Below are 24,476 nucleotides of genomic sequence, written 5' to 3'. Positions count from 1 at the left end.
TGTGTAAAGCACTGTGTATAGGTGTGTGTGCCCCTGTGGGGGCTGACTCATAAGTTGGAGGGCACCCAGGACAGCACGCTGCAAGTGGTTAACGCTGCTGTGCTTCTGCAGCAGGCAGAGGGAGAAGTGGTGACCTCTGGAAGGGGCTGTGCTGAGCTGGCAGCTCTCACATGCGGGTGAATGGGGGGGCGGGCAGGACCCAGCCAGCTCTGCTGCTTTAGGAGATGAAATACCCCCTGTATCAGCTTTTTTCGTCAGCCAAAAGCAGTGCAAAAAAATCCAGCCCTACCACCCAAAGTGTGCGAAACACTGAAGAGGAGGAAGAGAATAAAACCTGTCGGGTGCCCATTCTCACATTTTCCATCACATGTTCCTGTATAATGAATCGCAACCCCTGCATCAGTCCCTTGGAAATCCTGGGTGGATCTGAGCATGACGACTGGGGGCCTCTACCTCGAATGGATTTTCATTGGGAAATCACAGAGAGAAAACAACGTGGAGAGAATGGTACCACGCTGCTAGAACAACATGCAAAGGCACCACAAAACCCAGGAATTATTTTCTAAAGGGCAAAAGACCATTCCCACACATTCCCCCTCATGGCTAACTGACAGTTTGTTCACTGCACATAAACATGTAGCAAGGTATGCAGTTAGCACAACTGCCAGGCACTGACCTTCACTCTCTGAGGATTCATCCAGTGCTGGATGTCCTGCACGGTCTCGTTCACACGCAGCAGAATGGGCTCATGGCTGTGGTCCAGACACGAGGTGGTACACTCTGCGCCTGCACAAAAAAGATGATAAAGCTACAGGACAAAGCATGCAGCTCCTTACCCTTCCAGCATCCTTCCAGCTGAAGGACAGGATTAGGGCTCATTTTTCCTAAATTGCAATTAGCAGTCAACCGTAACTATCACATATCTTCTAGCTACACGTGAAATGCTGAGTACAACCCTGCATCTCAGCAGACTGTGGGGGTGGCAAACACACCAAGGCCTTTTTGTACGAGCCGCATATGTAGGTATTTCTCTAGCTATTAACTCCAAGGAAGGGGTCAAGTTTTTTCCTGCAGATCATCAAGAAAATTTGGAGTTTTTTTTCCATTTTGACTGCTCTTTCAAGTGATGGGGCTGGTTAAGGTAAGGCTACCAAACTCATCTCACCTGTGACATGACATAATCCCATCGCTTCATCTGTCAGATTTATGGACCTTCAGTAACAGCCCTTTAGATGTGACCAAGCCCAATGGTACTGCAGGCAAGCTATCACCTAAGTCCCATACTTGATAAGAAGAATGCAGAGAGGTAATGATGGCTTTCTTCACACATAAACCTGCTTTTTCTCTGATTAACTGTCATACCCAGTGGGAATCCTGTCCTTTCTTTATTAAAACATGCTGCGATCCTCTGCAGCAATATCCCAGAGCCCTGTGGTGACACAACCATAAGCCGTAGTATGTTGGACCATTACCATTTCCCCCCTGGAAAATCACTCCTGAATGGCACAGCTGCTGCAAACATGTCATTAGGATTTCTGCACTCCCATCAGCACTGGGGGAGGAATTAATCTCTGCAATGGTTTGGAGAGCTGAACCTTTGGCTGAACACACACCTCAGCCTGGAAGGGCAGATTAGGTGTCTGAGGAATTACCAAAGGTGTGTGGGATTCATAGTGACCACGACTGGATGCTGTTATTTTCCCCACCTGCTTCTGCCTTCTCACATCCTCCCTCATGGAGGAGTCAGTGGGAGCAAGCAGACCTTGCTCAGCCGGGGAGGCCTGGGCAGCACTTGGGGTTTGTTTTGCTTTCCTGGCACATGCGACAGCAGCTCCATGGACTGCTGGGTAAGTGGAATAAAGTTAATTTTCTATTTAGAGGCTCACGTGGTGCTATATTCCGGATTTTTGATTAAATAGCAGTGAAAACACACCAACGTTTTCAGTTGCAGCAGAACAGCGCTTACACACAGCCAAGGACTTTGCTGCTTCTCCTGCTAGCAGAAAGGCCAGGGGTGTGCAAGAAGCTGGGGGACGTAGCCAGGACAGCTGCCCCAGACTGGTCAAAGGGTCGCCCCATACCATAATGGCATCATAGTCAGCAACAGAACCAGGATAAAGGAGGAGGAAGTTGAGGGGGGGAAGACACTGGGAATGACAGCATTTGTTTTCCCAATAAATCACTACATATGACAAGCCTTGCTTTCCTGGAAGAGTCTGAACGAGTGTTTGCTGATAGGAAGCAGTGAATGGATTCCTTGTTTTGCTTTGCTTATGTACATAGCTTTTGCTTTATCTAGTAAGCTGTCTTTATGTTAACCCATGAGTTCTTGTACTTTTCCCTTTCTGATTCTCTTCCCCATCCCACTGGGGCAGAGCAAGGGACTGTGTGGCGCTGAACTGCCTGTGGGGTTAAACCCCATCAAAATCCCAACAACCTGCTCCCAAAAGGTGATGCTGGACAAACCTAACAAAGCGTGTGGTATGTCTCCATCTGCTGAGGATAAGAGCCAACGGCTGCTGTGCCCTCTGAGAGCTGCTCTTCACATCTCCATGAGGATCCCACCCACCTCCTGACCTCCAGGAGGGCTGCAGGACCACAGGATGAGGGCCACCAAACTCTATATCAAGGCATAGCACTGGTGGCCAAGCCAGCGGGGCTGGTGGAGGATGGAGGGCAGCTGTGTGCCCTCCTGCTCCCAGCCCCCAGCTGCTCCCCCCTTCCAGACCAGAAATCCGAATTTCTCTCTTTGCAAAACCCTGGTAGGTAACCTCATCTCAAGGGTAAAACACCTCGCCACATTAAGAGCCGCCGCAGCCTGCTCACCGCCGCGCTATTTACACTTACGGAGAGGAGCGGGTCTGAATTGTTTTGATATACGATCTGTAATTGGCATCATTACAGAGCGATGATCTCATCCAGGTCGTGTTCTCCTCTCCGGGGAGGGAACACAAGGCAGCTCGTGGTCCCTCGCGCGGCTGAGATATAATGAGGGAGCTGCAAAATGAGGAAATTTCTCCAAGTTCAAAGGGACGGGCAGGGGGGGCTGGTGTGGGGCTGCAGAAGGGGTCTCGTGGGGCTGCTCCCCTTGCAACCCGGGCAGCAGGGGTTGAAAGTATAATACTGTGTATTTTCAGTATGGAATGTATGCCTGGGTGACACAAAGCCAAGCTCAAAACATCCCCCAAAACTCCAAACTCCTTGAAGAGTGACCGCAGAAGGAAGGGGCAAACATCCTCACATGGGCTTCTGAAAAACAGCCATACCAAAGGGGATGCTTGGCTGGACTCATTTCCCTAGGAAGAGCTGAATGCTCCTGCTGCTGTGCTTCCCTGTCAGAGAAAGTGTAGATACAACCTCTTCCCTTACTCTGAGGACTGGATGTGTCTCTGGTGCAGCCTGACTTGCTGGTTGACCAGCTGGCCAAGAAGGGACATGATGAAACTGGGAATGCTGGAAGGAGCAGGAAGTCAGCACATTACATGATACCTGGCAGCCCAAAGCATCATCTCAAAGCAGCTTCCCACCCTCAGCAGCCCCTCACTCAGGTAAATGGCTCCATAGCACAAACCCCAAGGACTGCAGACTCCTTCCTCCCTCCCTCTCATCCTCTTCCTCACTCTCCACAGACCTATGCCGTATCCACCGGAGCACTGCAGCTTCAGGTGGCTGTTGAGCTGTGTGGGCAGAGCACACTGGCCCTGCATCTCCCTGCAGAGATGAAAGGAGCCGCTCCAGGTGCCATCCTTCCGGCAGTGAATCACATTGCTTCCACGGCCCTGGGAAAGAGACAAGGAGATAACAAGGACGGTCACAAAAACAACAACAAGGACAGCAGGCGCAGAGTGAGAGGGGAGAAGCGGGCAGAGCTGAGCTGGGAGCAAAGTTCTGGAGCTGGCAGAGCCCCGGGTGGGACTGGCAGTTCTGGGGGGCAAGGAAGGACTTCTCTACTGAATAATAAATAAAAGGAAGGCTGCGTTGCACTCAAAAGCACACACACGCCTCCTCTATGCAATGTTATGTCTTTACAAGGTCTTTGCAAGGTCTCTACATTAAAATGGATCCACTCTAGCTGCAAAAAAGGTGCGTTCACCCCATCTGCCCTCTTTCCTCTTGCTGAAAGGTTCGTGTTGACTGCAGACAACCTTTTCCCTCTTCCATTTTCTAACAGTTGCATCATATTTGTCTCGAAAAAGAAAGAATCCCCAATGGCCATCTGAAGGAGGAAGGGAAGCGGGACACGAGAGGGATGCTTAGCAGGGCAGAACGTGCTCTTTAGAGCTTGGCTGCCTTGAATGACAGCAAGTAAAGAGGCAGAGACAGACATGCACAGAGGCAAGTGTAAAGGAGAAACAAATCCTCTGGTGTGGGAATGGGCAAGGAATGGAATATGACATTTCTCTTATAGAAAAGATTCTCTGTACAATACTGGAGAATGAATACCAAAGTCCAGGGAGAAATATCATGCCCTTTAGAAACAACAAAGCAATGTGCAGGCAATCTTTTGCTGGATCTATCCATGTGGCATTGGGGATTTCTGCACAAGCTGTTCTGCAGGAGCTGTGAGCCTCACTGCCACAGGGCAGTGGGGACATTCAACGGGAGGGTGCTGGGGTTGGGCTCCAAGCCTCCCATAGTGACCCTGCTCAGTGCAAGAACCAGACAGGATCTCTGCTTCTCCTTGCATTGTTGCCTTCAACCGACTCACCCTGCTCCTGGAGACTAGAGTGGATATCTTTGGGGATTCTGTAGTATGCTCTGTATACTGGGATCCCAATTCCACCAAGGATGCTGAATTTGCCTTTGGAGTTTTTCCCTGCATCCCATGCCCTTGTTGCATAGGGATCTGCACAAGTCCCATGTATAGACATGGGAGATTGCACTGCATTCGGTGTTAGCCTTGTGTATGATACCCTAATGCTTTTTTTGCTCAGCTTCGTTGATGAAAACAATGTTTAGTGAGATGCAAAGTGGTCTCATTGGCAGACTACTGCATGGGAGCTGCATTCCCTTCTCTAGACATCTGGCCATTGCTAGATGTAATAAGAAAATCTTATGAAAGCATAATGGAGCAGATGGACTCAGGATGTGATCCAGTTTGGTGACTCCCACCTAAAGGCCAGTCTTGCAGAGTGCAATTAATTTAGATCTGACCACTGATTTGTGCAATGTGCAGAAATGGAAGACCCTGTCTCTGGGTGCCGGGGGAGGTACCTGCTTAAATGACCATTATGCTGCTGGTGATTAAGAGATGCCATCTGTAGAGCTGAATAATGATCTTTCAGCACAGTGATGAATTCAGGAAGAGACGACTAAGTGATAATTGAGCACAATTTGCTGTTTTAGCAAGTGTGTTGCACTTCCACCACAGTTTGCATGCCAGGGTTCAATTATGATTTCTAAAGGTGAGCCATGAAACCTGATTTACGTTCCTAGAGCTGGCTGTGCTCTAGAGTACTACTGTGTAGTTTCTGCTATGTGCTCAGAGATCCCAGGATATCCATTGCTATAGTAACATCCTGTCCATCATTCCCTGACCTGCAAAATCTCTTGTGAAAATCCCTGCTGGGCTTCTTGCTTGGATGCAATGTGCATTATCACCTTATATAGCTGAGAGAGACTTAGTGGGGTTTAATCCTTAAATAATTAACACCTCTCAAGTGGTTCTGGCTTGTGCCAGGAGTCCTCCCTCATCTTCTGTTGTCTGTTTTCTAGGATATCTGGAAATACCTTTCTCTGCAAATCCCTTTCTTAGGATGTTATCTGCTTCTTTGCTCAAGGTACTTTTGCATCCCCGCAGTCACTACAATCTTCCTTACACTGAACAGAGATGTAGCTGTATCTCTCACTTTCCACAGCTCATTTGTTGATGTAACCCTAACTCCAATCCCTGCCTCTCTTCACGTCTAGCTCCTTCCAAAGCAACCATTAAGGCCCTCATACCATTCGTTAGTGCCCTGGTGCAGTCAGTCTGAGAAAGCAGAGATGCACAAAGGTGCTGTATCCCAGAGCTCCCCACCCAAATTGCACCCAACTGTGCATTTCTTACGTCTCAAAAATTCACAGCAGCCAAACCAAACTTCTTTAGGGTGTTCTGATACACAACCCTAGGCTCTGCCTCTCATTCCCATGAAGTAGGCAGGACAGCTTTTGCTGGGAACAAATGTAGTTTTCCAGCCTCAGAAACCTCACTGCTGTTTCTGCTGTAGCTTTTAACGTTTGGAACAGGTGTCAGAGTTGGGTTTTGGATCACTGACATCATAGCAGGGCTGATCCCTTTTTCATACATCCTCAGGAGTGATATTACAAGGCTTTTGACAGAGTACTGTGCTGTCTGCAGTGCATATAAGAACAGCAGCTTCTACATCCCCACTTTCTCTCCCTCAGCATATGAAGTGGCAGCAGCACTTCTGGGAGAAATTACTTATTTCACAACTATAATTAACTCTGGTGAGGAAAACCAAGCATTTCAAACACAATATTAAAAGCCAGACTTCTTCATCATTGAACAAAGTTCCTAGGTAATCAAAGGCAACGTGCTGATTTATGCCAGATGAGGATCTGACCCTAATGATTAATGAACACCTTGCAGCCAAAAAAAAAAACAACCATGAAAGGTTAGACAGTTCACCTGTACGGGGACAATCCCTATAAAACATCATATGACATACATAACAGTATCAGGAAAAAAAACTGGAGAAAAAAAGCAAAGTAAAATAGAATGACCAAACAGGATGAGTGCACACACCTCATACCCATTCATTATTACTTCTTTCCTCCTGTGTTAATGTAATACCAGAAACCATATTTGATTACATCTACCTACATCACAGAGCCACTAGAGCAGATTTTCCAACCAATTACTCGTCCAGCCAGTCATTTCTTGCTACTCCCCTATTGTTAACAGTTAATAAATACCATTACTACAGTCTTAAAAATATTTCCAGGCTCTCTGAAGTAGCTCTCTTCTTCTACTTTAATTACATATTTCCCTTTTCCATCTCTCTGCCTCTGTTCTCAAGTGATCTCAAGGGAGGTTTGGCACTTGATCCCTCCAAGATCAGAATCCTCAAGGACCATAAGATAAAAACTCACTTTTATGGCCGGAGATGATGAGGATAAGAACGACTCACCGACTGACTGTCATCATCTTCACACTTGATCCTGCACTCGCTGTTGAACTGGAAGCCATTGGAGCACTGGTAGAGCCCATGGAACTTGGAAGGTGGAGGGTCACACGTAACAGGCACACAAGCACCCGGCAGCCACGTGCCATCCTGAGTGCACTGGATCTTAAAGGCCCGCCTTCCCATGCAGAAAAAAAACACAAGACTATTTAGTGAGCAGCTGAGTCAGCTAAGAGCCTTTAGAGCTTCTGAGTTCTGCTAGCAGGTGCAGGGGATGAGAGTGCTTGAGCTTTTAACACCTGGAAAACAAATTGTGAATCTGCATCATGAGGTCTCTGAGTGAAAATAATGATTATTTGCAAAGCCAACACACAGCCTGAAGTCCTCTTTTGGCCTTGAACACATCTCCCAAAAAACTGCTTCCCGGCCTTGTGGGCTGTGGTGGGTTTGAAGTGGGTTTGTGCCAAGTCAGAAGGACACGACAGTGCAACTCTTTCCCATACGGTTTCAAAGGGGACTCTCCAGTCTGCATATCAAAGAATACCTCTAAGGTAAGGTCTGCTTTTGAGCACTGGCAAAGATTTACAGAGCAAGGTGCCAAATGCCCCCTTGAAAGTGCACAACTATCTTCATGTAGGAAGTATTCAGTGGTGTTCCCTACAGCATCCTGCTATAAATTACTCATCTTTTCTTCCCGAAATCTTTTTGACCTGTGGCTTTCTGAATCATGCTGACTGTGTGGCAGTACTATTTTACGTACTTTCTTGCTTTTCTGGAGGATCCAGGAACATGGTAACCTGGTTTGCATTTGTACTTGCAAAACGAGCCCACTTTGTGCTTATCTTCCAGGCAACGTGTCGTCTGAAGATCTGCATTAGGGACGATGGAGGGTGCTCGACACATCAGTTCACACAGAGCCTCTGGAAAGGACCACAGCCCATCCTCCATGCAGGTCAAGTTGCTGTTGTTCCCTGAGAAGGACAAAAAGCAAAGTTAACAACGATCAGCAGGAGTGTTTTTATTTCCCGAATGTCATTAAACCCATAATATATATCAACAGCCACCTCAGTTGGCTCAGCACATTCAACTGTCCTATGCATCTTTTCTTTCTACATGATGGTTTTAAATCATTAAGGACTCTTGTTTTCAGGAGACATCAGGCAGACAGTGCTTATTGCAGGAAATGCAATAGGGTAGGTGAAACCTCACTGGCTTTGTATTTCTCTTCCTTATTTTGCTCTCTGAAAGAAAGCCTGCTTTGTACATCAGCTCCCTCTTCTCCAAAGCCACGGAGCCACCCACCTTAAGGCAGTGTTCAGTGCCATTACATTCTTCATTCTTCTTCTGCCTTCTACCCATACACTGAATCAGTTCTTTTTGATTCAATTTTGAGCCTTTTGGAGCAGCATCTGTTTGTTAGCATCACAGTCACTACTCCAACATGTTGAGGAGCCATTCTCAGCTGAGGACTTTCAGTCCTTGGGGACTACTGTGATAAATATGATTCATAATACTCATTAGAGACTTGTTTTCCTTAGGAAGCTTTCCTGGCTAGGACCTCACAGGTAAAAGGTATGATAGGTTCCCTTGCCTCTGCTGTGACCTACTTGACTTCAGAAGGTTAAGCTAAGAGTAGCTTTGTCTTAGAGCACTTCACATTCTTTGTTATTTTATACTCCATGTTAAAAAGGAATAAGCTTTTCCTAAGAAACAAAACGCAGCTATGAGCCACTAACCCTTCAAAAATCCCTAAAACTCTATTGAAATCCTTGAGCATTGCTGCAGGAACTCTTCTCAACCCACAAGGAGTGTTTTCAGCAGTCAGCCAACTTTGGTGTTATCCAAAATAATACTGACAAACTGCAAACCCCAGAGCAGTGCCTCCTCCTTGAGAGGAAAGGAAGAGAGCCTGGGCATGATGCTGGAATTCAAAGAAGAAAACAAAAGGCTCTGGAGGGCTCAGGAAGTTATGTGGAGGAGCCCTCCTGCCCTTTCTACAAAGATAAGAGAAGTTTCATTAAATCAGCCCTGGCTTTTTCTCTCCCCTCCCCAGCTGCGGATGATTGCAGAGGTATTTTGAACAGAAAAAAGCTCTTTTCTGGAGCACGAGCATGCTCCTCTGACTCATGCAGCAGCTCTGCAGACCAGTCATGGTGATATCATACTACCACTGCAATGTGATAAGCTGTGACATTACCGACGGTGCTGTCATGACGTCAGTGATTGAATTAGGCATGAGTCATTTGAACGCCATTCTCCAGAAGTTTAGTGGCAATATCTATTAGTCATCACCGATGGCTGTACACCAAGTGGTGTCATTAACTTACAACTCACAGAGTGTCTGGACAAAAGTGAAGTGATGCTAAAACCCACAGCTGTACTCCCTGACCCATGGTGGGTTATGGATCCTGCAGCTACCCCTGCCAGAGTCACCAGCTCCTTCTGGTCATGACTTCTACTCTCTGATGCTCAGCCACTTGGATTCTTGGGGTAATTTTACATTCCTCCAAGATCATTAACATCAGTTCATTTAGTGGAAGGTTTCTGTGCCCATGGCAGGGGGGTTGGAATGAGATGATCTTTAAGGTCCCTTCCAACCCAAACCACTGTACGATTCTATGATCCATGAACATTGTTTTCGTGCTCTCCCTCAAAAGAACTCCAAGGATTTTCAGTTAAAAAAAAACCTCCTTGGTGAAAATGATCCTCTGAGAATGTGAATGGAAAAAGGGAATTTTTGATAAAAATCTCCCCCTTGAGCCTTAGCTTTCACTGTGGGTTGGCTTCTTGTGGTTACCTTCCCAAATCTGAGTTAAAAGAATTGAGTAATTTGGTTATGTATAAAGAAATCAACAAACATATCCTTTCACTGAAACGTGGAATACTTCACATGCCTCTTCTGGAATGTGCAGTGAATCCTAGCAGAGGAGGTGACACCAAGTGTACAAAAAGAGCTTATACAGCAATTGTACCTGAGTCAAAAACAGCAGTTAAGATTACTTCAGTGCAAGGTGACATGTTTATTTGGCTTTAATGTTCTTTCAAATTAACAGTGATAAATTTTCTTGTTTCCTTAGGACCAGATCAGAAAGGTGAGCTGACAGTGAACGAAAGCGTGGATGGTGCTGAGCAGGATGGGGATGCTACCAGCAAAGCAGCAGGAAAGATGGGAGAGAAAAAGAGAGAATGTAGCAGAGTTATTTTTAAGAATGAGAACTTGCAGAGATTCTCAAACATGAAGAAAAGAGAAAGTCAGAATTAGAGCAAGACGAGTGAGCAAAAAGAGAGAAGTGATGGGTGGACCAAGAACAACAATGATGGGGGACTGTGCCACTGGGATGTGGAACTTTTCAGTCTTCTCCCTCCTTTCCAAGCACGTGGAGGAGGCATAGGAGGGAGACAGGCACAGAAAAAAAGCAAAGACATGGGAAAAGATGAGAGTTCAGTTTGATTGATCCCCATGACTTTTCTGTGTTTTGGTTGTATGGAAGTAATATTTAGCGTCATTCCTGCCCGGCCAGCCACGATCAAGCAAAGGTCAAAGGAAGGTAACAGGGAGATGCAAAGGAACTTAGCTTCTAATATAAATAAACCTTCCCTAGACTCTCATAATTCTTCATACTTAAAATATCATAAAGAATTCTAAAAAAGCAGCGAAAGTAACATATATTACTGGCATCAGTCTGTGCTAGCTGTGCAGCCATTCCCAGCTCGATAGCCCCTGTTACCTTTTAGAAGAGCAGGAGGTCGGCACGTGAAGGAACATTTCTTGCCAAAGGTGGTCCCCTCGCTGCAGTTGAACGTGGCTGGGTAGACGTGGTATTGGTCTGGGACACCACAGTCCACGGGCTCACAGGTCACCTGCTTGCTCCACTTCCCATCCGTGCAGGTCATGGTGATGCTGGACTCCGTCTGGAAGAAGAGACACAACTACAGCCACCACAGCCAGCAAAGGAGAGACCAAAGCTGTTTAAAGCCTGATAACAACCATTGATTTTGTGTCTCGCAAGTAAAGTAAAACAAAGTCACTAGAGTGCCTTGGGGCATCAGGGCCATGCACACTTGACAGACCGACTGTTCCTGTAGGATTCTGCAACGGACAGACCCAAGAGCATCCTGCCCATATGTTTACTTGGCAGAAACTCTCAACAAGAGATGTTGAATAGAGTTAGTTTCTGTGCTCTGACTTCCCTAAGGCCACCGTAATATCAATAGCTACATCAAAGCTACACTTCTACGGATTTGAGGAATAACCCAACAACGCAGCAGACTGAAATCCTGAGAACAGAATAAACAACACATCTGCCTTCTAACCAAGAAGGGAAAATGGTCACAGATTAGATGCGATGATTTTGAAAGCACGACTCTTCCCCCCATACCAGAATAAAGAGAGGGACAGGAGAAAGAGAAATGTGAGAAACACAAACACAAGATACTGTGGAAGGGGAAGATACCAGCGAGGAATCTGACCAAGCTGTACAGCAGCACTCCTTTGTCCCTGGGGAATATTTTATTCAGGCTGGTACGCTCGCATGAGATTTGCACCGCCAGCCATTGATCTGGCTTTATAAAAGGAAGGGAAATTTTTCTAGCACACATCAAAGAGACCTGGATTCCCTTTTTGCAAAAACACCCTAATGGTTTCAGCAGAAGTTCAGACCTGTCTCTCTTTGATATATGGTTGCATTCAGAATGGAAAAAGCAGTCCCAGAGCTGAGAAACTGGACACTTCCCAAGTGGGCACAAAACCCCTTTTCTAGACCATGCAGTTTATTTAAACAGGGAGCACTGCTGATAGAAAAAAAATGCCTTTTCTACACATTTAGAGTAGCACATCTGGGGATTCATGGAATGCTCAGGTGAAATGACACTCTGTGTTCTCATTCCAGTCATTTTGCTCCCCAGTGACTCTTAATTCTTTATTGTCCAGTGGATTGTTTGCACTGTTATATATATATATATTCTGTAGCTAGATGATGACTTGAAGATGTCTGTGTTTTCAGGAGGTTGCTGTGTAATTCTGATGGCCACAGGAGAAGAGATGACAGCATATTCCCATGTCTTCATATTGCACGTGCATAGCAGCAGCACCACACTTGTGTTCCAGGCTGGGCGGCTCCAGGACACAGCAAAGCCTGCATCCCCCTTAGCAGATGCTGTTATCGAGTTGTGCTCCAGCACTGTGCCTGCAGGGCACCTCAAGGTGCACAGCAGGAGGTTAAAGCACAAACCCAAGGGGCTGTCCAAACATAAAGGAAAAGGGGCTGGGACTGTATTCTGCTGGATGCTAGCTCTACACTGAGCACAGGGAAACTCTATCAATGATGGAGCTTCCACTCCAAGAATTCCTTGCTTAGTCTTGGTGTGATCTAGTTTGAGAATAAAAGATTGCTCCTTCTAGCTGATACCTGCTGTTGAAACACAGTGTGGGGCACAAGGGAGTTTCTCCAATGACAGAACTGCATATCAGATGCTGCTCTACAGAACACCAAATAAAGAGTTCAAATTACAGAATATAATACAAAAATGGAAACAGATGCAATATCTATGCACAACAGTCACACCTTACAAAAAATGGGCAAGAATGTTTTGTCCAAGCTAGCACTTCTGAAGGCATGGTCTTTGTTAGCTGAAGGCTGCAGAACATGACAGCCTTTTGGAAATGCAGCATCCCTGGGGCCACCCTACCTTGAAGTGATCTCCTGCTACAGCTACACCTCACTGTGCTTTATTTCTGCCTTCTAGAACTCGATGTGACAAAAGATCAGTCTTCACGTTTTCAACTCTGCCATTTTCTCCATGGTACTTTCCCAACAAAACTACTAACCAGTCTGGAAGAGTCACCTCCTGCAGACCAATATGCCTTTTCCTCCTCCTGGCACACTGGTATGGCCATTCCCACGCAGAGAAGCAGAGCCCATGTGGGCAGGACCTGTATTTCTCATCTTTTTCCAATGAAAAGTGTGGAAATTCCACACTTATATGATGGAAGCTGATGGTCAGATGTAATAATGAAACATTTTAGAGCAGGTCTATCACTAAGCAGCATAACTTCAAGTGATAGGAGTGTGTGCGTGTAGCAGGACATAACAGAGCCAGCCTCCCACCATGCAGCAACGATGATGGCTTTGATTTTAAGCGCAGAGGACAACGCTACTGCAAAAAGCATTGCAGATGGCACCCAGTGGCTTACAGCTTCTCCTTCCCAAACGTGCCACTGGAGGGTGGGATCACGGCAGCACCTGGCTGCAGGACCTCAGAAGGAAACACCTTGGGGTATTTGCATACAGCACAGCCCAAGCACTGCTGCCCTGGGATCCGGCATCGGGTCTTTGTGGCAGCATCTGCTCCTGCCTTTGCAGATCTCCCACCTGACGCCTTAGCAGGCATGTGCCTGTTTCGCCTGTCTGCTCTGACAAGGTCACCCTGCACACAGCAGCCCACGCAAAGCACTCGGTTTTCTCATCTGGTTTATTAGCTGTCACTTTGGGCACTTTGTGCTGCTTTGACTGGCATCGCAGCAACCGCTTCCCTTCACGTCCTGCCTTCCAAAAGAGGTTTAGACAAGGAGGGAGGGCAGGAGAGAAGGAGAAAAGAAGAAGAAGAAAAAAATGCAGATTGAAATGCAGTGGAGAGGATGCAAATTTAAACAAATCTAGTGTCAGGAAGATTTGTTTCTTGGGACTTTTAAGAGCTTGGGAGAATTCATGTCTCCTTCCTGCTGCCCGAGATCCCAGCTGGCTCCTTCTTCAAGCGATGCTTCACGTGTGAAGTTTCCTCTCCTTAAAAATGAACAGCTGTGCCCTCCCCTCTAAGTATTCTTCCACTTCTGCCCACTACTGTGCCTCTAATTGAACCCACATGAGCCTTGCTTTCTTTTCCTGGCATGATTGATGATGCCTTTGCACAACATTAGGGAGCTGCTGGGTTTTAAATAACACCTCTTGACCAGAGCAGCAGTGGTGGTAGCTTCAAGGAGAGATGACAACAAGGAACTGAATGAGCGGGGCTTTCAGTGAAGGACAAGGGGGAGGAAGGCAGTGAAAGACAAAGGGGGAAGTGGGAGAGAGAAGAAGAAAGAGCGATGGAGTTGTCAGGGGGGTGGGAGGACATTGGGGGAAAATGAAAACATCCCAGGATCTTCTTTGTGAAAAAGATACGTGATGGCTTTGCCTCCATCAGTATGCCAGCCCGTTTTGTTGTTGTTGTTGAAATCCCTAAATGAAGATGAGAGAGAGCCTCAGAGAAAGAAAACAGCTCAGGTTTTGTTTTGTTTCGTTTTAACAGCACCAAATGGTTTCTGCTGTGCATGGGGCTGATGTTTTTAAGGTTTGGTGATTTTATGGAGTTTTACAGGGTTTGGGAACAGGAACTTCTCAGAGAGCAAAGATGAATGAAGTTTTTTTCCCCAAGCTTTTTTAAAATGGTGGCTTCAAGAAGACACAGAGGCCAGAAAGTGCAGGAACTGTTAGGATGATTTTCAAAAAACCTTTAGAAGTAAAAGATTGATTTGAAATGTGACTTGTGCCCTTCCATCTCCAAGGTGCTTTTGAAAACTTTGCTTTTAATTCTCTGTTCATCTTTTTTTTCTTTTTTTTCCTTGCCTTTCAGTGAATTACAGAAGATGGATGTGGTTCAGATGCTAAACCAGAGTGTCCTCACTTGTGTGTCAGTCATCATCAGCATGCTGCAGTCATGGGCCACCAATGTTTGGACTGCTCTTTGAGGCACTGCACCTCTCCTTTGTCTCCTTCCCACTCAAGAATGAAGTATCAGCATGTATAAAACTCCTTTCCTTCCTCCTCCTTGTGCAGCCCTCCACACTGTCAGTTAAGCAGGAAAAAAACACAGCTCTTGTCCCACCAATCAGTCTAAGCAGGACACACACCCAACTGAATTACAACAGTGAAAGAACCACCAGCTTTATGGAAAAGCTTGAAGTCCCATGAGCAGAGATAACAAGCCACGTATTCCATCTCATCTCCAACTGCTTGTGATCAGAAGAAGAACTGAAGCTGGGAAAGATTTGTGGCAGGAGCACCATGCAATTCAATACAACACAATACAAGGAGTCCAAACCACAGATTCTGGAGTTGCTCTGATAGTTCATTTCTTGCATGCACGTTCCACAAATTCTGGCTTGAAACACCTTACAGAAAGAAATAAAACAAGATGATGGGGAAAGAAACTGTCTGTTCCTATTCGACAGATCTCTGAAGCATATGCACTTGCAAAGCATGTGCTGATAGTGCTCTGCTGAGCAGGGACATCTTTAAGATGCTTCGCTCCATCCCTGCACAGCACAGAGCAAACAAATCCATAGGGCTCTCAGATTGTATCAGTGGTAAAAAGACAAAAAGTGCAATAGTAGAGCAGAGTGAGAGGAAGGATGTTGTAACAGGCAGAGAATCACATTAGCTAAGGGTGCTAAAAGCCTCCACTCCTGTCATATGAATCTGATCAAGGCTCCGAAACCAAACTTCTCAGAGCAAAACCAAATACAGTTGGCTGAGCCTTCCCAAAAGGTACTTTTTGCATTTAAATAACACAGCATTGGTGAAACACGTTTAGGCTGTTTTATTTGGTTTTGGATTCCTGCGTGCTCAATGTACAGATCATTTCCAACTATTTCCTGGTTCAGCCATTCAGGCTCGTTTGAGAACTTGTTTTCTGTTCTGTAAAACTGCTCAGCTGGAGCTGGGGTTCTGGTGCTGATGCCAATTAGGATGGAAGAGGCCCAGCTCGCGGGGTCCTGTATTTGTTTTGTAATTGAGTTGAAAGGGCTGACTCATTCCCCTCCTCTCTGTCTCCCCTCTCTGGGAGCTCGTGAAGAACACGATAGTTCACAAATACAGACAGGTTGCCGAGAGCAGCTGCCTGCCCCCAGCCCCAGATGTGTGTGCTGTCCCACAACAGGCTGGAAGGTGCCAATGGAGGCCACCACCACCCCATCATGACAAGACCACTGCTTCAAGCACACGCCCATATACCATATGTACATTTTGCCCACCTCCCCAAATAATGCATTTGTGCATTTTCCCAGTGCTTAAGGAGACTGGCAGTTCTTCTGAATGCCCCGCGCTCTGCATTGGGTCATGCTGCATTTGTGAGATTGGATTACTACAAGAGAACAGCAAATGAAACCCAAACCACTGGGGTGAGTTTTCTATGCTTTGATTGGAAGCAAAAAGGTTTACATGCTTCCTGTCCCCTGATATGCATTTCAGTGTGCTGGGAAGCAGGTGCACTGAGATGCTGCAAAAGAGTTAAGACATTGTTAGCCCCAACACTAGGAACAAAAGGAGAAATTTTACTTAGAAACTGGTAAGAAACAAACACCCCACTTCCCCAAAAGAACAACCCAAGAAACTCCATTTGGTTGAGTAAAGCCAGTGAGATCAGAGAAAGCCTATGCACACAATTAAACATTTTGGGTTGAAAAATCATAGAATCACTGGGTTGAAAAGGACCATAATGATCATCTAGTTTCAACTCCCCAAAATCTCTAAAATTGGGCAACATCTGAGATTTGCTCACTGTCAGAACCTCTTCATGCAGTCAGATGGCTCCTACTTGGAGAAAAACTATTTGGATAAGGTCCTGTCCCAAAGCAGAGCTGAGATTTTGGGTTATTTCTCAACTTCTCCACACCCATTTGCTCATCCGTCTTTTGTGGGTCACACAAAACCAGCAGCACAAACCTGGCTCTTGCTGAGATCGTCATCTCTCTGGACTTGCAGAATGTAGCCCGTCCTGCAGCTCACGTTGCACTGGGCTCCGTTGTACCACCCACCCCCGCTGCAGTCCAGCAACGCGTTGTCGATCTCCAGCTTCTGGCAGTCTGTGGCTTCGCAGGAGTAATGGACACAGCTGTGGGGAGACAAGAAGTGGAATCTGCATTCAGTTCCTTTAGTTCATTCGAAAAAAAGCAAGCTTGTGTGCCAGGCTGCGGGGACATGACTGCACGCCGGACCCACTCAGCAAAGTGCTCCTGACCAACCAGCACACCCTTTAGCTGCATCTTCTGAAGGACTGGGGCAGTGGGAATGGTGATGACGAGAGCAAATGATGGGTCTTGTGGCAAAAGGGAAGAGGCTGCCAAGTCTGCAGAACGGCTTTCTGTTCTGTAACACTCTCAGAGAGAAACAACACAAACAACAGCACCACGGCCTTCCTGTGCTGTACCAACATGCATCTGTACTCCCCATGTGAGCAATCCCCTTCAAGAGCAGTGCTTGTGCCCCTTCCAAGCTACAGGCTCTGCTGAATTCAGGAGTGCCTGATACTGCCAGTGATAAGTGTGCATGTGTGTACGTGTGAGGAAGGGTTTCTCTTATCTCTGTGAAACTCGATAGCAATCAACACATCCACTTTATTCCACTTCACGGGGAACACCAAATATCGGTCGTGTAGCTGTGTTGATAAGCTCTTATCAAGCTCAGCAGCATGCTGTCATTTCAGATCTCTCTGCTTGCTGTCCTGCCATCCATAAAATGTTTCCCCAGATGGAAACTCACCACTCTCCCTGCAGTGAATTATTCTAACATTCAGCGTAACTTGTAAAAAGAGCATTTTGTTTTATTCTTGTATACTCGGAGATGTCTAGCAGACATCAGATCTTTAACTATTTCTGATGACTTGAGTCAAACATTTTAGCATAGCGTGAAATGGAGTGTGGGACCGTCCCTCAGCTCCAGGGCAATGAAAGTATTGAGAATCCTAAAGAAAATGCAAAGATGTTCTGTTGGATTAGTGACAGAGTTTCTGGGGTTAAAGATTTCTATAAAGCAATTTGCCTTTACTGAGAGTTAAACTGAATTTAAATTAACTACAGCTAAATTCTGAGGAGGGAAAATCTTAACATCATTCACCAACTTTATGGGTGAAGTACCCAAAACACAGAAGTTACAGAAGGAATTAATGCATCAACACACATCTCTTGAAACTGATTGCAAGCCAGATATTCCTATCTCCTAGAAAACAGGTTAAGAGCCACCAAAAAGCCATCCACCTCACTAAGCACAGGACTTAGCATGCCCATGATGTTTTGCTGTGTTCAAAGCATTGCGCAGACATAATCTAATTAATTTTCATAACACCCCTGTGAGACACCTGGGCTGGTGTTGTTATGCCCACATTAGCAATGGAGAAGCACATTTGCACATGTCTCTGCTGACTTCTGTGCCAGGTGAAATGACAGCATCATGCACCTCCACAGCTCATTTCTCTCTCCCAGACCAGTGCTATATGAGAAGCGCTTGCTGCCTGTCATTTAAGGTTGCTTGTTCAGTGGCAGCCCTTCCCTGCAGTGTGATGGGCTATACACAATTCCTACATTCAAACAGACCTTATTTTCTCATCCTGCACAAAGTACTGACATCAGTGGGGCTGAGGAAGAAGAATTCTCTCTCTGCACTGGCCAGGTCAGTATCCTCATACACAACACACAGCATGCGGTCTGCCAGCAGTATGACTGATAAGTGGTGCTCATCACAGAGCACGATGACCCTGCCTTCAGTAGGATCCCTCTTTACCAAGGGCTTCATGCATGTTTTCCAGTCAGTGCAACTCACTGCCTGACCTACAAATTTAAACTGCCACTGATTTCACTTTTCACCGATGGGTAAGGCTGTGCATGAGATGGGGGAAGAACAACTGGCTGGTACATTCTAGAGCCCAGGTGGCCTCCTCCTGCAGGGAAACAAGGTGAGAATAGACAATGCCCAATACGAATCAAATGCCCAATACAAATCAGCCAAGAGTGTGAACTGCAGCACGTGAGGCTGCCTAGGGCAGCTGGTTAGTCACCAGTTGAGTATACAACCAGTTAATTAGAAGAATGTCTGTACACGGACGCTCAGAGAGCATAACTGATGAATGATGCCTCACTGAATCCTCACTACATGTCCCAGTTCACCTACATGTGAAATCTAAGCATTATTTCATTCCCCTCCATTTTTCAGACAGTGAAGCTGCCATATGAGTTCCTTCCATGCCAAGACTCCAGAGACAAGGAAGTTGACTCATTGAGGAAAAAAATGAACATTGCCGCCAAGCCATTCTCAGAAGCACAATATTGCAAACCTTCATGCCCATTGCAAAACATGCATAATCTGAAAACATTTTTGCACAAAACTTGGAGAAATAAAATAACAGAAGACCTATTTCATATAATGTCTCATGTTAACCAATGTTCAACGCACCGATGTAGAACTGAATTCAGGCTTGAATGGCTTCCAAAGGAAGGATGAGCCTAAGAAAACTTCTGCAATTTGCACAAAGAGAAATCTGGAGAAACGTGGAGCAACACAAAAAGTGGCATTGCTTTTCATTTCCTCCAATGTAAAGGAGAGAAAGAATCTAATTTCTTGAGTTCAGATCAGGACACCAGATGAGCAAGCCTGGGCTTAAAAGTCCTACAGAACTGAAACGCCACAGACAAAGGCATTAAGAAACACTTATTGTGATGTTCTTCTTTCTGTTTACAAGTCCCCTTGTGGTCTTTTTAACTGGCCAGGGAACATTTTTAGCCACCCCCCCCAGGCTCCAGATTATGCCTTGGTTAGCAGATCATCTGGGCAGCTCTCTCTGTCTGTAACTCTATATGAATGACTTCAGTGACAAACAATACAACCATTCACTTTTTGCAAAAAAACAACCACTGCCACCAAATGTTTCTAATTTAAATATTTCTGGTTCTCTAGCTACTGGTTCCAATTTGGTATCAGCTACTGTCAGCCATAAATCCCAATGAATTTTGAAGTCACGATCTTGAATTGAGTTCTGCAAATGTGGAATAAAGTAGAAAAGAATATCTGCAAGTAGGAAACTTAGACAAAGAACCCATCAAATCCGTATTACAGAACTGTGGGTTACAGAAGCTCTTGCTTGGGTACTGCCATTTAACAGTGGTTAATCATCACATGTTCCAGAAACTGTGAATTACTCTGGAAAGAAACAATATAGAGTATCCGAGCATTAAATCACTTCTACTATAACTGATGTTGCTTCCTAGCATGGGACAGCTCAACCCATTTTCTTGCAATCAAAACTGGGTGACTTCATCAACACTGCCTATTCCAAGTCATCCCTGGTCAATCCTGACTCCCCAGATGCATCTGGGAATTGCTCGCAAAAGTACTGGACAAAAGCCAGGAAAGTGACCCAAAGACCACTCGGCATTCCAATATAAATAAGAATCAACCATTGGTGCCTGGGTTATTCTCTACGTTGTGTATTTTACGAGATCCACCTCATGATTCACCTGTTCCTCTTCTTGCTCTAAGAACGAACAACTTCCTAAAACAACATTTTTGCACCAAGCTGAGTGCAAGAATTTTTTGTAGTTTCCACTGCCCGCAGTATGTTAAAAACACAGATCAAGACAAACCATTTCAGTGATGTAAAAAGCCCTGAGCTGTGTTAGTTTCACATGCAAGCTGAAGTTCTAAGCCAGTTCTTACTTTACTCAAATCCATTCTGCCCATCCCTAATCTAAATGAGCTCAGTCATTAGCCTCTAAATCTTTATTTCTCTGTGCCAATATTGGCCCCAGTTCAGCAAGGCACTTAAATATGTGCTTAACTTCAAAAGCATGGTTAAGTCCCACTGATAGATTTGACTACAGGGGGATGTAAGGAAATAGCTGGAGGCTTTGCTAAATTGGGGTCTCGGTGACACAATCCTAGAAACATTTGTATTTTAACATGTTTATAGAAAATTGTAACAATTAAGTGGAACTCTTCCTTCCTCGCACAAAAACAAACCAGCACTTCCTCCTTCAAAAAGCTTACAGCAGCCAAATGTTTTTTTCCTTAACCCTGGGGTCAAGCACTTTTCCAAAAACTCATCTTAACACAGCGCCCTAATTATCTGCTTCCTCAGCGACAGCTTCGACACACATATATGCATAGGTGAGCATAAAGGAATACAGCACACACTTGTGTATGAGAAGACTTCAACCATCATCCAATTCACAAAGTCCCTGTTCCTCAGCCTAGGCCAACCTCAGCTGCAGACCTGGAGCATCCTGAGGTTTTGTTCTGTAGCACCACACATACATCTCACACCATGTGGCCTTCTGAGGGTGTTTCTGGAAAGATTTATGGTTACAGTAAGTTTGTCTTCTCTCTCTGTAGAGATCCCTCTGAAGACAAGAGTAAGTTCTCTCTCTAATCCAAAGATAGATGTGCCATTTGGAGAAGCAAAGGCTGCCTTCACATTCTTTGCTGCAGCTTCAGAAGTGAAAAAGGTACAAACTGCAAGAGTGGCAATGAGCTTATCTTCTTTGGATTTCCAAAAAAACCCAAATTGATCTCCTTGTACGAACACAAAAACTCAAAGAAATCTACCTGAATCCTGAAGCAAGATGGGGACTGGTGAGCCTGTGCTGATCATGCCATTGGAAGAGCAATGCAGCCCTGTTTGCATCACATCTGGCCCACGAGTGCAGACACCCCAGTCAGACCCCCTCAGCAATCTCACTGCAGTGCCACCGAGTCCGACCCCAACAGCAACCCCAAGGAACCCCCGGATGCAAACAGGTGGGGTCAGGAATGCACAACAACACTGAGATTTACTGAAAACACTCAATCCAGCCCCAGGTGAGCTGTGGGGGAGCAGAGGCAGGGCATGCCTGTCCCCACACTTGATGGGGCAATGGCTCCAGGGATGGGCTCGGTGCACACCATATTGTGAGCTCTGCTGCCCAGGGACCCTATGGAACCCATAACGCACTCAGGGCCCCACACACTGGGGCAGGCCTGGGTGCCTGTGTGCTCACAGCCCCGCCAGCTCTCCACAAACAAAGAAATGGCATCGCGTTCCACTTTAATAAAAGCCAAATGATGCCGTCTGCCAATTACCAAAATGGGGCGAAGGTTAAAAACCCACTGAATTATAACACATGTCACGGACCAAAGCTCCTATGATTAACAGTTCTGTGAGAAATTCATTAATTTCACCAGAACCAAGCTGACAGAGATTGTGCTTAATGACAGAACACAGGGAAGGGGGAAGGGGCAGGGGAAAGGCGGCCCACACAGTACATAGAAAGCTGCATTAAATAACAAAAACAGAGATGAGGAGACCTGTTCTTTTGGTATAAGAAGGAAAAAAAATAACTACAGTTATAAAGGGCAATTGCGTTTGCTAAACTACTGAAGATTTCATTTCTTCTTGGAGGAGCTGACAGCAAAAGAGAACAAGACAAAGCAAAGAGGATGGAGTGGGCTCCTGTTCCTTGGTGACCAGGTGAGATGAAGGGAGAATGCTGCCCAGGAGAAGCAGCACTTGGCAGAGAATGCCTTGCCAGGCGTAGGCAACCCCTGCTCTTGTTTCTTACATGGTGACAAAGTCAAAGTCCTGACTGCTGAGGAACCACTGCCAAAGGCAGCCCCAATGCACAGGTTTCCATGGAGCTCAAACGACCACGTTGGGGGGAACGATACGACTGCTTCTGCTCATCTCATTTCACTGTCACAGAATCATAGAGTCATTAAAGTTGGAAAGGACCACTAAGATCATCTAGTCCAACCATCAATCCATCTCTACCATGCCCACTGACCTATATGATCTCCACAAGGCTGAACAGGAAATAATACAAGTGCAATCATTTCAGCCACATAAGTACAAAGACAGTGCCAGAGAACTAATTGGTCGCCATATCTGGTCTGAGGATGCAATGTGAAAATAAAGCACATTGCTTTTACAGCCCATCTCCAGCAGTTGGGTAAAGCTTGTGGTCAGCTGTGGCAGAAAACACAACAACAACTGGAAAAACACAACTGGAAAGTACAGAGAATTTTCTTAAATCCTCTATAAACGCTTTCAGGAGGATGCAATGGATTTTCAAAAAGAGCTAACGATGGCTAAGGACAGTTACCTATAAAGTTGGATGGGATTTTCACATTTAAAGCTCCTTTTTCTCTTTTAAAATACAAACTGTAATGCATATTTTGAGGGGGGAAAAAAGAGCATGTGTTTTATTATCGTTTATTAGGTTGCCCCTAACTCATGGGAAAGATCCACTCACCCTCATAATAAAAACGGTGTTCACATTTAAGGGCCGATATATTTCTTTTCGCTCACATATTTAAAGTCTGCACCCTTGCCTAGAAGAGCCTGTATCTGCCTATAAATCCTCTCCAACCAAAATAATTCTCCTTGAAGAGAGAGAAATAATATCTCTTGTAGAAAGAAGCCAAAAAGCAGGCAAAAATATCCATGTTTACCTAAGGAAAATGAAAGCGGTGAAGTCAATGCTTGTGCATAAGAAGGAAAAGTTCCTTTCAAAAATAACCAAATAAAAAGAAATTGTATCAGGCAAATGCAACCAGTGGGGAAAGGGTAGTAGGAAGTGTGGGCTGCATGGGATCATGCTCAGATGAGATCTGGCAAAGAACATGAGTGGTAAAAGGGGAGTACCCAGCTCCTAACCTGGTTAAGATGAATACAAGAAGTCCCTCTCTATGTTCTTACTGAGGAAAACAACGAAGCAGAAAGAGAGCAAAGGGCCTTGATGCTCACCTGCCTCTTGGCTGCACAGCACAACATCTTGGAACTGCTTAGAGCTCACGGTACAGAAGACAGCACACACCGTCACCCCAAACGATCCCACCGCAGGAGCAGATGGATACCTACCATTACAGCACTGCAATCAGTGGAAAAAAAAACCACTGATTCAACTGGCTTTGGATCAGGGCTCTCTTTCAGTCTCTGGTTCCTTCACTGACATGGGCAGCTCAAAGTCCAACCCAGCACTGCAACCTGCAAGACCTGCAATGTTCCCCTGACCAAGAAGGGCTGTGGCTGACGTGTTAGAGAGCAAAGGGCTGGGACGGTGCGCTGCACCGGCAACACAAAACACTACCAAAAATTCAAGGAAAAGGAAAAAAAAAAGCAGCAAAGAGAGGGTGATCCTTCTTCAGGAGATTTCTGAAGGCTGCGTGGCTGCGCTGCAGAGGCCCTCTGAAGCTTTGCCTAAGGGGAAAGCATTTTTTAATAAGGAAATAACTTTCTAAACACAGAGCACTTCTAATTTCATAAGTGAACAAACGGTTCAGTCCCCACTGCAAAACGAGAGGGAGGAATGTCATCCTGTGCCCCGTGTACTCCCTGTGCTTTGCACCTTCCATGGGTCCTTCTCCCTCTTTTTCTGTCCCTCCTGCATTGGGCTTTGGCCAAACGTGCACAAACTGCACTTTTCATCTACAACTCGGTACTGCTGTCTTTGGGCCTCTCCATTTACACAACCTCTTGCACGGAACGATCAGACTCCTTGAATCTAGGTCAGAACACACTGACTGGATTGATTTAGCTATAGATATACTCTTTTTTTTTTTTTTTTTT

At 45.7% G+C, this 24,476-nt stretch overlaps 1 protein-coding gene across 2 annotated transcripts in view; it reads right to left on the bottom strand.

Annotated features, from left to right (window-relative positions):
- Positions 1-24,476, bottom strand: part of PAPPA (pappalysin 1) — a 171,980-nt gene that overhangs the window by 22,847 nt on the left and 124,657 nt on the right. The window contains exons 14-19 of one of the 2 annotated variants that reach the window (XM_010720813.2): positions 16,829-16,997; positions 10,856-11,039; positions 7,888-8,098; positions 7,134-7,305; positions 3,632-3,779; positions 677-786 (exon numbers count right to left, since the gene is read on the bottom strand). In XM_010720813.2, coding sequence (XP_010719115.1) covers positions 677-786; positions 3,632-3,779; positions 7,134-7,305; positions 7,888-8,098; positions 10,856-11,039; positions 16,829-16,997 — 994 coding nt within the window. Of the gene's footprint in view, positions 1-676; positions 787-3,631; positions 3,780-7,133; positions 7,306-7,887; positions 8,099-10,855; positions 11,040-14,914; positions 15,277-16,828; positions 16,998-24,476 lie in introns of those variants that run through there. The other variant, XM_019621403.1, reaches the window with a different exon arrangement.

Source organism: Meleagris gallopavo, chromosome 19, assembly GCF_000146605.3.
Source record: "Meleagris gallopavo isolate NT-WF06-2002-E0010 breed Aviagen turkey brand Nicholas breeding stock chromosome 19, Turkey_5.1, whole genome shotgun sequence".
Lineage (NCBI taxonomy): Eukaryota > Metazoa > Chordata > Aves > Galliformes > Phasianidae > Meleagris > Meleagris gallopavo.
Note: the sequence above shows the minus strand (reverse complement) of the source record. Positions and strands in the feature narration are given on the sequence as shown.